Source organism: Chenopodium quinoa, unplaced genomic scaffold (genome assembly GCF_001683475.1).
Source record: "Chenopodium quinoa cultivar QQ74 unplaced genomic scaffold, ASM168347v1, whole genome shotgun sequence".
NCBI classification, from domain to species: Eukaryota; Viridiplantae; Streptophyta; class Magnoliopsida; order Caryophyllales; family Amaranthaceae; genus Chenopodium; species Chenopodium quinoa.
Window position 1 is genome coordinate 7,423,732 of NW_018742205.1, and position 13,055 is coordinate 7,436,786.

At 35.3% G+C, this 13,055-nt stretch overlaps 2 protein-coding genes across 3 annotated transcripts; both read left to right on the forward strand.

Moving 5' to 3' along the window:
* The first annotated feature begins 1,877 nt into the window (after positions 1–1,877).
* LOC110731382 (mitochondrial import inner membrane translocase subunit TIM10-like) lies at positions 1,878–8,595 on the forward strand. 2 transcript variants are annotated; one of them, XM_021911243.1, is made up of 9 exons: positions 1,878–2,032; positions 3,194–3,241; positions 3,312–3,369; positions 3,457–3,504; positions 3,591–3,632; positions 4,160–4,212; positions 4,537–4,575; positions 4,691–4,760; positions 8,058–8,595. In XM_021911243.1, the coding sequence occupies exons 2-9, from the start codon at positions 3,213–3,215 to the stop codon at positions 8,106–8,108; spliced, it is 390 nt and encodes a 129-aa protein (XP_021766935.1). In that variant the 5' UTR covers positions 1,878–2,032; positions 3,194–3,212; the 3' UTR covers positions 8,109–8,595. The 2 variants fall into 2 exon arrangements, with proteins under 2 accessions (XP_021766935.1, XP_021766942.1); XM_021911250.1 differs by having other exon boundaries at positions 3,328–3,369.
* Positions 8,596–9,958: 1,363 nt separating this feature from the next.
* LOC110731395 (NAC domain-containing protein 82-like) lies at positions 9,959–12,360 on the forward strand. The gene is made up of 2 exons (XM_021911261.1): positions 9,959–10,285; positions 10,615–12,360. Exon 2 carries the CDS (start codon positions 10,964–10,966, stop codon positions 12,080–12,082), a length of 1,119 nt encoding a protein of 372 aa, XP_021766953.1. The 5' UTR covers positions 9,959–10,285; positions 10,615–10,963; the 3' UTR covers positions 12,083–12,360.
* The last annotated feature ends 695 nt before the right edge of the window (positions 12,361–13,055 follow it).

The following is a 13,055-nucleotide window of genomic DNA, read 5'->3' on the forward strand; positions in this document are numbered from 1 at the left end:
TGGTTGACTTAGCTTGTTATCTCATGAACTATGCTAGAAGTTTCCGCGTAAAAACTTACTTGCTTGTTAAGTTAGCTGATGGCAAACATGTCAAATTTAATTGGTCTGATCTGGTGAGGAAGATTGCACCTTTCAACCATTAAGGGATTAATTCTACAGTAGGGTTACTTTGAGAATGAGTTCTCTTATTAGTCTTTATATTTTCTTTTATGAATTTATCTTGTATTATCTTTATCTAATTAGATGGCATTATATAAGATGCAGTGTTCAGAGGCGGATCCAGTGGGGTTTCAACTGAACCCCGTTAGATCTGGAAAAAAAATAGGAATAGTATTTAAAAAGAAAAAAATAGAAAAACTATATAAAAAACAAAAAAAAAATGGGTTTGAGTCCACGACGGCATGACCCTGCTGGCTGCTGCAGCATCACCGCCACCTAGGCTACTCCCCTAGGTAACGACCCTGCTGACAGTCTCCTTCTCTCTCTCTCCTTTTTTTTTTTTTTTTTTTTTTTCAATTTCTTAAATATTTTAACATGATTTTTACTTGTTTAAATTGTAGATTGTTAATCTTTTTTCTTTTAAGTGTTAATTTGCTAATTGATGTAGTGTTAAATGTTTAAATCTGTTTAAATTGTATATTGTTTTTCATTTGTATATTGTTAATCTAATAATGAATAATCTGTTTTTGAGTGTTTCAATTTCTTAATTGTTAATATGTTGATTGTTTTGTTGTATTGTTAACTGTTAAATGGGCAGTAGAGTAGTGTAGTACTGATTATTGTAGTCACATTTCTTGAAAGAGATCTTTTTGCTAACGTTAGTGACAATGATGTATTGGAACGTTTTTAAAGTATGAAAACTCGAAGAATGCTTTTGTAATTTGCATCTTTTTTATGTATTGCATTTTGACATTTAATTAAAGTTATGTATTATTGTATCGGATCATTTTATTTTGTATTTTTATTAGAATTTGGACTTATTTTGTTGTGTATTGGTATTTATTTGAACACTCTATTTTATACTTGAATACCCGATTTATATCCGTGTATTCAGACGTCAGGTGTTTGATGAAGTTCAAACCCCCTAGGTATAATTCTTGGATCTGCCACTGGCAGTGTTATTACTAGATTTTATTGACAATAGAGCCTTACTTAGTCTCTATGTCCCCAGTTGTAGATGAAGAGAACTAATCCACAAGGAAATACTAGCTAGTTACTGATCAATAATTTGTATTTAGGAAATTTTAGTCAACAAGATATACTATATACTACGTATATATATACCCTACAAGGGTGGTGTATTGCTAATTTGCTATACATAACCAAGAGAAAAGTATTTATTTTGGACTTATTTACTCCTAGAAGACTTAATGTCGTAAAAAAATATTTATATTTACGAATTTATCATTTGAAAAACATAGTCCGTAGTTTGTTATTTATGTTGAGAAACTTGAATTATGTTTAGTAACTATAAAGAACTTTAGTAACTATAAAGAACTTTTTGTGGCATTCATTTATTAGCTTGAATTAAATAAGTTTGGGAATAATGATGTGACAAATTAAACTTACAACTTACAAGGGATATAACCATCCATTTTGAATAGTCCTAATTCCTGACCCGATCTAATAACCTGACCTGACCAGAACCAAATCCGAGTCTATGAAAGAGAATCCTAAGCCCGACCCAAAATCAACCCGATCTGACCTATTTAATACTTTATATTTATCATATTTTATAATGACCCAAACGACTTGTGAAATCTAAACATAACTCGACCCGTGAACCCGAATTAACAAGTCTAATTGTAAATGCGGTGATGCCGAACACTACTAAAAATTGGGCTAGCGAGAATTTAGTGGAAACCCGGCCATTTTAAAAAGACTGTCTTGTTGTACACTACGTATGTGTATACAGCATACTTCATTGAGCAGCCGCTAGACAATACTCACTGAAAATACAGAAGAACAAACATTATTTCTCCATTGAAGCAGTTTCTGAGCTCTCTCACCTCCATTGAAGCAACTTTTTCAGGTAAGATTTTTCTTCCCTTTTTCTATTAATCGTCGAATATCGATTTCACATTGTAGTGTTAATTGTTAATTTGATTCAATTTAGGGTGGACTGATTACTATTTGTTATAATTTAACTTTTCTTAGGTTAGAATTTTGCTATTCATATTCTTATGTTTGAAGAATTTGAGTTAAATTTGGTTGCTGGTGTATTGCAGAACCTTTCAATTAAAAGCAGGAAGGAACTATGCAAATGATAATTTTCTCCTTTCTGGGATTCTTGAATTATGTGTGTTTTTATGAGACCTATATATGAACATTGAACATTCTTTGTTATAACTTAGTATGATTTGTGTATTTATGTTTTTATGATGAAATTTCTGTCAAAAGAATCTTGAACTTGTGATTGTTTTGTTATTTTGATTGGAGTCTGGAAGACTCTGGAGAGAGTAATGTATTTAGGGTGAACTTGTTTTGTTATTTCTCGAATTCTCGATTCCCCCATCATACATTACTTCCGTACTATAGTTTCGTCGTATTTGTATTTAAAAGTTAATTTTTACCGTAAACATTAGTGGTACTTGTTGGACTGAAGATTGCTCGTTATTGAAACCTAAATGTTCTTTGGTAGGCAATATGATCGGAAAGCTCGGAAAAATATACTAGTTAACTTGGTTTTATAGACATTGTTTGGTAAACTAGTTGTTCAAACAGTTGAAGTTTGTGAAATGATAGTAAAGGGACTTGTTTATTTTGATCCAAACTAAGTAGCTGGTAATGTATCATGAAAAATGAGAATGAAAACTTTTTTGCTGGTAGAAAATTTGTATAAATGTGCAAGAATACCTTATCATTCTTTCATGTTTTTTCAGCACCTTATAATACTCTGCTGTAGTAATAAGCAGTTGCTAATATTTCTGGATGAATAATGTGGTGGTCTTCTTATCCGGGAAGGAGTGGGAAGGAGGGAGAGGAAATGTCATTAGTCATTTCAAGCAACTTAGTATATGTACAGAGCTATGAAATAAGGAAGTCTTTGGTTGCATATTTTTGGGGTGACATTAGTCAATTCTTTTTGTCTCTAAGATAATGAGTGCTTGCTTATGTTAGTTACCCCTATTTGGTGAATTGGTGAGAAATAATAGGAATCAATTTCTCTTATCGATTTGTTCTGGCTTTACAGGTCATAATGGCCAGCAGCAATGCCCCTCCTACTGTTGAGAAGCAAGAGGTACATTGGTTTTTGGCATTTTCCCTTGCTCTTATTAACATATTTTTGTAGCAAGCTAACCTTTGTGAAGATTATCTGAATTTCAGATTTTAACGGACGATCATAAACTTGCTTTGGATAAAGAAATGGTATGCTACTTTTTCTTACTACCTTCTGTTTTGGTCATAGTAATTAGATTTTGGTTTCTCTCTGATGGATTTGTTATGGCTTTACAGGCTGAATTGGCCAACAGCAATGTCCCTTCTACTGTTGAGGAGCAAGAGGTTCTTTGTTTATGCCCATAGCTTTTATTTACATATTTTGTAACAAGCTAATATTGGTGAAAACTATCTGGATTCTGGAATTCTAGGTCAAGATGGACGACCCTAAACTTGCCTTGCATAAGCAAAAGGTGCGCTACTTTTCTGGCTATTGTTTGTTTTGATATCGAATATAACAATCATAGGAGAACATAGTAGATATTTTACTCCCTCCATCCCTTTTGTTTGCTCCTTTGGGGCTAAGTCACTATTTAATTTTTGGTGGGGAAAATTTGATGAGAGAGAAAAGTGGTGGGACCAATGTAGTTGGTGTGAGGGTAAAGTATGAAGCAAACTTAAAGGGACGGTCTATAAAAGAAATTGGGGCAAACATTAAGGGACAGCGAGTATTTGATTTGGGGATGGGGGTTACTTTCTTTGTAAGTTATTTAGTCATGGCAAATAAACTGTTTGGGTTTGGCACTGACCCAATTGCCTGCCTGAATGGGTAAAAAAGAAAGGAAGGCGTTTCCTGTTTACAATAATGATAAGCAAGGGATGTTATTTCAAGCATGTGTAATTGTTATGAGGAATTGTCAATTTTATTATGGGTTTTCTTTAGTTAGTATTTTGTTAATTGCTTATACATAATATTTACTCACTCTCTACGCTTGTGTAGATCATTGGCACAGCAATAGGTGAGATGGAACATCGAGTAGAACTGTTCAACAAGTATGTCACACTTGATTTTATATACTTGGAAATCACTTTACTCTTCTTTTCCTTACCTTTTCTAAAAATCAAAGTCATTAGTTATAGTGTACCTATTATATTCTCGACATTTACAAATGGTTACCTGGCTCAAATATTATAGAGGCGGCCTTGTCAAAGAACAATATGGCTTTTCTTATTATGTAGGCATGTAGCCATCATTGGTGCTTATTGCCTTAGTCTTTGACTCTTTGTGTCATGCACCCCAGCATATATTTTTGTTACTTTAGCTTATAATTGTTATTGCTATGCTTCTTGTTTGACATATTCTTGTTTCTGATCCAGGCTTACCCATAATTGCTTCAATAAATGTGTTGAGAAAAGGTATATGTACAAACAAAAAAAATTCTAGACATTTTTTCTGTTATGGAGTTCTTAAGTTTCCCAATTGGAGTTGCCTTAATCTATGACAAATTAAACTGTTCTATATTTTGTTCAGGTACAAGGAAGGCGATCTCAATCTTGGTGAAAATAGTTGCATTGATCGTTGTGTTTCCAAGTATTGGCAGGTAAATCAGCTACGACATGTTGATATATTTTTTTCTACATCCCAATAAACATCTACAGCTTCAACCCTTTTCCAATCTTTAGTCAACTGCTCTCTTAAACGATTAAGCTCTATCTTACATGAAAGCACATTCATTTGTTGCCATTCATCATCTATAAAAGCTTATGCATACATGTAGTAGGCTAATAGAGTGTAGGTTTTATCTTTTATGCATGGGGGAGGGTGAATGTAAATTGCCTCTGTAATGCAATCTTGCTCAAATCTATCTTTCTCAACAAAGATACCCCCCCCCCCAAAAAAAAAAAAGAGAGAAAAAGAAAGATAGATTCCCCCCAAAATTTATGTTGCTAATCGTGAATGAATGAGGTGGAATGGGCGTATAAGGAGAGGTATTATGGTTGAAGACATTGCCTCTTCACTTTCTTCTTCTTGGCACTAATCAGTATTCATATTCATTACAGGTTTAAGTTTACTTCGTTTCTGAGTTTAGTCTAGGCTTCCTTCGAAAGGTTAGGGTGAGTACCTATTTATTTATTTGGACAAAGGTCCCAAAAGCATTCATAAATGTTGTGGGTTGGATATTTATTGTGGGGAGTTAGCTCAAGAAGTTTCTCTGTTTTGTGATATGACTTCAAACTAAAGTGCACTATAATTAAGGTGGAAACCGGATTTAGAGAAGTGAGACAAGATTAGCTATGAAATTTAATGTTTTGAATTGAAGGTATTGATCTTACGAGAATTAGAAAATTAACCAATGAATAGCAGTGTTGTTGGAAAGGCTACTATACTAATGGAATTCACTATTGGTAGAGTTGGGGAGGTCCAAATGCATGCAGCTATTCTTATATTGTGTCTAGTGGTAGATATGACAATTCTAGAATAAAATGACAAGTCAGTAATTGATGTAGATTAGCTGTGTTTGTAAAATTTGCTGTATAATGCTTACTGGTCATTCGGTCCTGATATATGACTCTGGTTGTTTCACCCTCCTAGCGGTTATTGATGAAGGCCATGAAGCGATAGACAGGGATGGATTTTTTTTTTTTTAGGAAACCAACCTTATGGTGCATTTGGTTTGCACGTGGGTTAATGGAATGAAGTCAAGGAAGGGCTAGAAGCTGAAAGGAAAGTAAAAACCCTTTGATTTAAGGTGTAATTTTGGTTTTATTTTTCTACTCCACCTTTCCTTTCATTCGCTAATCCTCAAGCATCTCTCAGCTCTACAGCCTCCACCACTACTCTACTCACAATGAAACCATTGGCCCGCCTATCCTTCCTTTTCACTAACATCCTACTAGCCATAGGCCACTCGCTAAGGTTTTAAAACATCAGGTCATGACTCATGGTCAAGTTATTTAACCATTTAAAGCCATGATTAATGATAAAAGGGATATTTCTCATCCTCTCTTATTTATTTATTTTATAATTTTTATTTATGGTGGTGGTTGAATTGGTGTTTGAGTGGGTTTCCTAAAGGCATGAGGGTGTTTTCCATGGTGCATTAGATGGGTTCTTGATGGGTGGTGGGTTTTTAAGATGGATGCGGTGTTGGGTGTGCTCTTTTGTGGAATTGTGGTAGTTGGATGGATGGGTGGTGGTTTATTAAGGTGGCTGGCTAGTTTTGTGGGAGTATATGGTTGGGGGGGGGGAGTTAGGTGGGTTCTCGTGTGGGTGGTGGTTATTAAGCTGGATGTGGTGGCTTTTGTGGTGGTGGTTTTTTTTTTTGGTGGTGGAAGGATTGAATGGCGGGTGATTGAGTGCAATGGTGGTGTGGGTGCGTGTGGTGGTCAGTGACAAAGTGAGTATGGTGGGTAGAGGAGAGAGAGAGTTAGCGAAAACCCAGGGGTGGGGTTTTTTTTTGTGGGGGGGGGGGGGGGAGGAGGGATGAAGGAAGAAAAGGGAATGATAAACTGAACCTGACAAACACTGTGGGAATGAACTCTTTTGATTCCCTTACCCTTTCCTAATTACTCAAAACAAATGCCCCTTTGTCGGGTCTACTCCACCTCTCTAAATTGGGTATTGTCTCTCTCTAAGGGTACTGTTAACTCCAATCAAGAGTTTATTTTATTTTAATTGTAATATGTTGATGACAACATTATAGTGTAGTAGTTTCTAGCGAACAATAGTGTTATTGAACAAATTTGTCTGGCCTTTTCTAATGATTACTCTTTCTACCATGTGAGTGTATCAAAGAAATTAGCTCTAACTTGGCTGGATGTGAAATCAGTGCATGAGAATACTTTCTTTGAAGAGCTGCATAGGCAAACAGCTGCCACAGGGACTAAGTTATAATTGTATGTTAGTGCTGACTTATTACTTTAATTGTGGGATTTTACGTTTGTTGTCATGAAGTTAGGGTCTATTGATTATATGCCTGCCAAAGGGCTGATCACCAAATCAGATAATCAGACATAGAAGCATAGGAAAACTGCCTCTTGATTTGTATGTTAAATGCTCCTAGCTCCATATCGCATTGGCTTGTACTAGCTGTTCAGTAACCAGAAATTTATAATTAGAACGACTTAGAGGAAGACTCCGTTCCAGAATGATAAGCCACGTTTCTTTCGTAGTCCCTCTCAAACTCATTCGGCCACTCTAGTAGTTAGTGTATTTAATTTGGAAAATTTCCCATAAAATCCTTAATGATACTTCTAACCAAGAATGCCAAAGATTATTTGGTTTTTGAAGATGCAAAAATCCTAGCTACTAAACTATGTTTATGGGTTTTATTTTTAGCAAATTTCTTGTGAAATGACCTAACGTAAATAATGTATGTCGCTTTTCTATCATTTCTTTTTGGATATAGTTTAGGACTTCTATGGCTATATATAGGTGGGATACATACGGCTAAGAAATTAGAAGGATGATCTCAAATTGACTGAGACAGACAAATTAATGACCTCTTGTTAACCAGAGGATGTTTGGTTGTTATGTGGTATGGGTGGGTTAAAACACAGCAAAGTTGGATAAGGTTTATAAAATGCATTTTCTCCCTTACTCAAGAACTGAAGTCAAAATTATGGTTGATGAGGATTAGTTGAAAGTCTTGAAACATTCTCCAGGTTAACTCCCATCATGGGGCAACCAGTTTCCTGACATTTCTAGGGTTCCTTTTCTCATATAAGTATAAATGACCTCTGAGTATCAATATAGGGACTTCTGACTGTTCTAAGCCCCCAGTAATGGACACTGTGAAGTTGAAGAATGCAACCCGCTTAGTTTATTTCTGAGCATAAACTGGTTATGGAAATTCATGTGACAAAAATTTCTCATTTTGTTGTTTTTTTTTTTTCAGGTGAATAATATGATTGGTCATATTCTTGCATATGGTCGGCGTGGCGTGTAAATTTTAGGCACTTGTTAGTTGCAGTTGCTGTTCAATTTTGAAAATTGCTTGGATACATCACTGACCACCTGGGGGGACAAGGACTTGAAACTTTTGGATATCTGTTCTTGTTTTCCCTTCTCCAGATTTTTCTGCCACAAATGGAAAATAATAGTCGAGAACGATTTGGATCCATTTCCTCATCACTGTCACAGATTTGTAGAAGATAGTATACACCCTGATACATTCATTGTTGATTTCTTGCAGTTGCTATATTACAGGATATAGCGAGCTTTACTCAGACTAGCATGACTTGAAACCACATTTTGTATTCATCAAAATTTTTGATAATTACATTTTTCATTGAGAGATGATGCCAGAGTCAATACTGAAGCATCAGAAGAAACAACTTAAATGAATAGTTTGCTCTTTTTAATGCGCGTCTATCATTTTGTATTACTTTACTTTGGTTGATTCTCATTGATATCGATTTTAATCTGTTTTTGTATGTCATTGCTACTCTTGGTTGGATAAGGGTCATTAGTTGAAGTTGTCAAATTTAGGTGAGAAGAACGGGAGTTGGATCTCGGCTGAAAACTCCCAATGCATGAATTTGCGACTAACCACAAAAGCTATTCTTCCTTGTCATGTTGCATTCTTAATTTCTTGAACCTTGGTAGTAGAGTAGTAGTCCATTTGCTAAAATTGTCTTTCGTTATCAAGTATCCGACTGTGTTTTTTATGCCTCACCTCAACTGTACCAATGTATAAATTTCAATTTCTTACACTTACCCAAAAAAAAAAAAAAAAATTCAATTTCTTACGAGTTTTTGTTTTGTCATCACTTGAAACTTTGAATTGAGACGTACTCTTTTATGTATCACCTCCATCCTTGAATAAGTAACAAGCCATTTTTTAAACTTTGCACTATCACAAAATGAATTCTTCTACTAATTTTAGTTTGGAATATTTTCTTATTCACATCACCCTTAATCTTTAATGACATCTATAGGGAACTCCTGTGAGCCTTAGTTGATATATTAGTACAAGTGTACAACGAGCTATGTTAATCTTGCGTTCTTGTAATAATGAGCTACAGTATTATGATAAACATATTTTGTTTTCTTCATTGATTAACTTGTAGAGAGTGTTTGTTTAGGGGGATAAAAGGGGTGGGACAAGGATAAAAAAAAACAAACAAAAAAGATAGAAGAAATATAGTGTTTGTTTAGAGGGATGGGATTATAAGAGGGTAAGGGATAGGGATAAAAACACCCACTTATCCCTTCATTTCTATAACTAAGAGGGGTGGTATAAGGGAAAGGGATAAGAAATGAGTTTTAAAAGACCAAAATACCTTTATTGAAATTGAAAGGGTAAGGAGAAAGGGTGGGAGTTAGTAAGAATATTTTTATAAATTTATTACTTATTTCTAATTTGTTTTCCATACTTACCAAACATGGGATAAAAAATTATTTATCCTTATCCCACTATCAATTTATCATTATCCACCTTTCTTATACATCCCTCTTATTTCCATCCCTCCAACCAAACACCTCGGTATTTTCACACGAAAATGTAACCTGTCTTGTGGTATGACAATCTAGATAGTTACTCCCTCTGTCCCCCCACCTTTTTTTGGCTCTATATTTGACTGTGCACGGTCTCCAAAATGCATGTTAAAACGTCTATATACATCAACCCATGTAAACATTATAAAAACGTGATATTAATAAAATATATAATGAGACCGTACACCTAAATAACCCAGGCTTAGTTTTGCTCTTCGTTTGATGGATAATTGAAAAACAATCATAAAAAATGAGAATAAAATGTTCATAGATGTACGGTGCACCCAGGTATAACAAATCTCTCGTATTTTTTTGAGTCCACTTTGGCCTACGAATCTACGATCTCGTAGTAGATAAACTTTCAATACTTTTTTTTTTTTTTTTTTTTTTGAGGGAATAAACTTTCAATACTTAAAACCGTAAACAAGACCCATTATGACCGTCAATATCATTTAGATCAACGGTTGATAGTTGATGCGTCCCCATATATATTCCTTTTATTCTCACCGGAGCTTCAATTTTACGCAGCAGTCTCATGTTTTCTCTCTCCTCTATTGAAGCTCGTATTCTCAATTCCTCGTACGATTTCTGAGAATTTTCTCTCTTCTCCATTCGACTAGCTTTGAGGTAGCATCTTGTTCTTTTTTTGTTTTACCTTATTTTTAATCGTTGAATATATCATTATCTCAATCTAGGGTTTGTCGTTGATTTATTAGTACGTATTGTCAAATTAGGGTCGTCTAAGATTGATTATTGATCTGTTGGTTTGAATTGTTCTATTGTAAATTACGTTGATATTATTGTGAAAAATGAAGTTTATGTGATTTTTCGATTTTGATTGATGATCGAGTCAAATTTTGACCGGCGTTGTTTTTGTTGATTTTTTTTTGGGGATTTTCTGAGCGGAAGTTGTGATCTTTGTTGATGATTGAATATGTTGATCGTGAAAATTCCAGGTATCCATGTCTATTATCAATCTGAAGAAGAAAAATTTGTGGATTCTTTTGTTTGATTGTTCATTCTTCAAGAGAGTACGTTGGTGGTGGGGTTCGTAATTATTTGCTGTTGACTTAATCATCGGAGAGTGAGTTGTTCATCTCTGATCTCTCTTCTCTCCTTTGATTATTGTTACGATCTTTGATCTCTTGCTTGGTTATTGTGTTGCATATTGCAATTGCTCTTGCTCTTGAGCCTCTGAATTACTAGTGGTTGTGGAAAATAGATTGATTAATAAAAAGAAACCGTCTGGTTTCGAAAGTAGATTGATCTTAATATAAGAAAGGGGACTTTTGCTAGTGTTGAATTATGGAAGGATTGTTAGGAAGTAAGTCTTGTCCGCCGGGGTTTCGATTTCGCCCCACGGATGAGGAGTTGTTCATGTTTTATTTGAAGAGGAAGGTTTTGGGTAAATTTCTGGGTCCCCAGATGATTTCTGAGGTTGATGTGTATAGGTTTGCCCCGTGGGATCTTCCTGCGATGGCATGTATTAAAACGAAGGATCTGAACTGGTATTTCTTCTGCCCTCGAGTAAAGAGATACCCTAATGGAGGTAAGGCCAATAGGGCTACTGAATGGGGATATTGGAAGTCAACAGGGAATGATAGGACTGCAATGTATGCTTCTCGTCCTGTGGGAAAGATTAAAACTTTGGTATTTTATAGAGGGAAGGCTCCGAAAGGGGAAAGGACTAATTGGGTAATGCATGAGTTTAGGTTGGATGACAAAATGCTTGCCGACAAAGGTGTGCCACAAGATTCATATGTCATTTGTAAAATATTTGAAAAAAGTGGGTTAGGTCCAAAGAATGGGGAAGATTATGGGGCTCGATTTGTGGAAGAAGAATGGGACAGCGACACCGATGATACTAATGTGCCAGAGAGAGAATCTGGACTTGTGCTGCATGATACGGGTTGTGGTGGTGTTGCTGATAGCCCTGATGGTTCTGTTTTAACTTCGTCTGTGAGTGCTCCAAGTGCTTCTTATCCAATTGGTACTCTCGTTGCTGATGCTGCTGCTACTAATGTGGCTTCTCCAAGTACTATTGCAGCTTCTATGGGTACTCCATACATTACTGCTACTTCTATGGGTACTCCACTTAACAATGCAACTTCTGCAAGAATACCAAATGATGATCCTGTATCTGTGGATGCGCCTAATGTTGTTGCAACTTCTGTGGGATTTGCGAGTGCTTCTCCTACTGCTGTGGGTTTTGCTTCCGATGCTGTTGGAATGACAGAGGACGAAGTGGACAGGCTTTTGAAGTATTTCATTGAGGATGCTGGGGATGTGGGCGATATATTCAACGGATTGGGGGATTTGGCTGATACTTCTGGCCAGAATATTGATTGGGGCGATTTGTCTGATACGTCTACCCACATTCCCGACTGGTGTAATCATTTCATTGAGATGGACGATCTAATTTGAGTTAGTTTTCAATGAAATCTGTGTATTAAGAACCTATTATGTTATTTCGCATCGTTCCAACTAAGTGCTAGGAACTGCCTTTTTCATATGTTATGTTTCCTTGTGTGGTTTGCCATATATTGACTCTATATATGTTGCTTTTTTTTCCGTGTACGGATGATATATTTTACACTTGTTTGGTTAAGAACAAGCTTTGGTATTGTTTAGGCTTTTTAAAGATGCCACGAGTTTTCTTCAAGATTCCAATGCAAGGTTGTTTAGACTTACTATTGGGCTTAGTATGTATATATTCATTGAGTTCCAATAATCCATTGATATATTACATACTTCCTCCGTTCTTTTTTATTTGACACGCTTTGACTTTTACACTATTCATCATCCTTCCTTTGACCATCTTTTGTAAATAATATGTAAGGAAAAATATATTCATGTGAGATCTTTTTGAATTCGTTTCAATAAGTACTATCATAAAATATAACTTTTATGACTTTACTTATGAAAAATTACAGTTATTAATGTTAAAGTTTTGTATTAGTAAGCGTGATAAAAGAAACAGGTCAATTAAAAAAGAAGAGAGGAAGTATATATGTGTGTTTACTACCATCTAAGTCTTAGTTTACAATATTCCCTTCTTAAATCCAATGGCATTGCTAATTTTCTTAGTTGCAAAGTAAGGTAGTATATAGTTTTTGTGAAATCTTTTGAAAGTTACCAAGTAGTGACTATCTTTTTGCGAGAGATAAAGCATTGGTTTGGGACCATGCAATAATGTCCCATGAAGCAGGAAGTTGGCAAAGATGCTAATGATCCCATGATTTCTCATATGAACCACCACCATTGACTCTACGGACACGAGATTCTAGTTTGGTTGTTCTGTAGGAAGTTCAAAAGTATCCTTACAATTGATATGTTCACAAACTTGGCACTGCATTCTAGTACTTAAATTATAAGTTCGTTAACTCTTTTTTTTTAT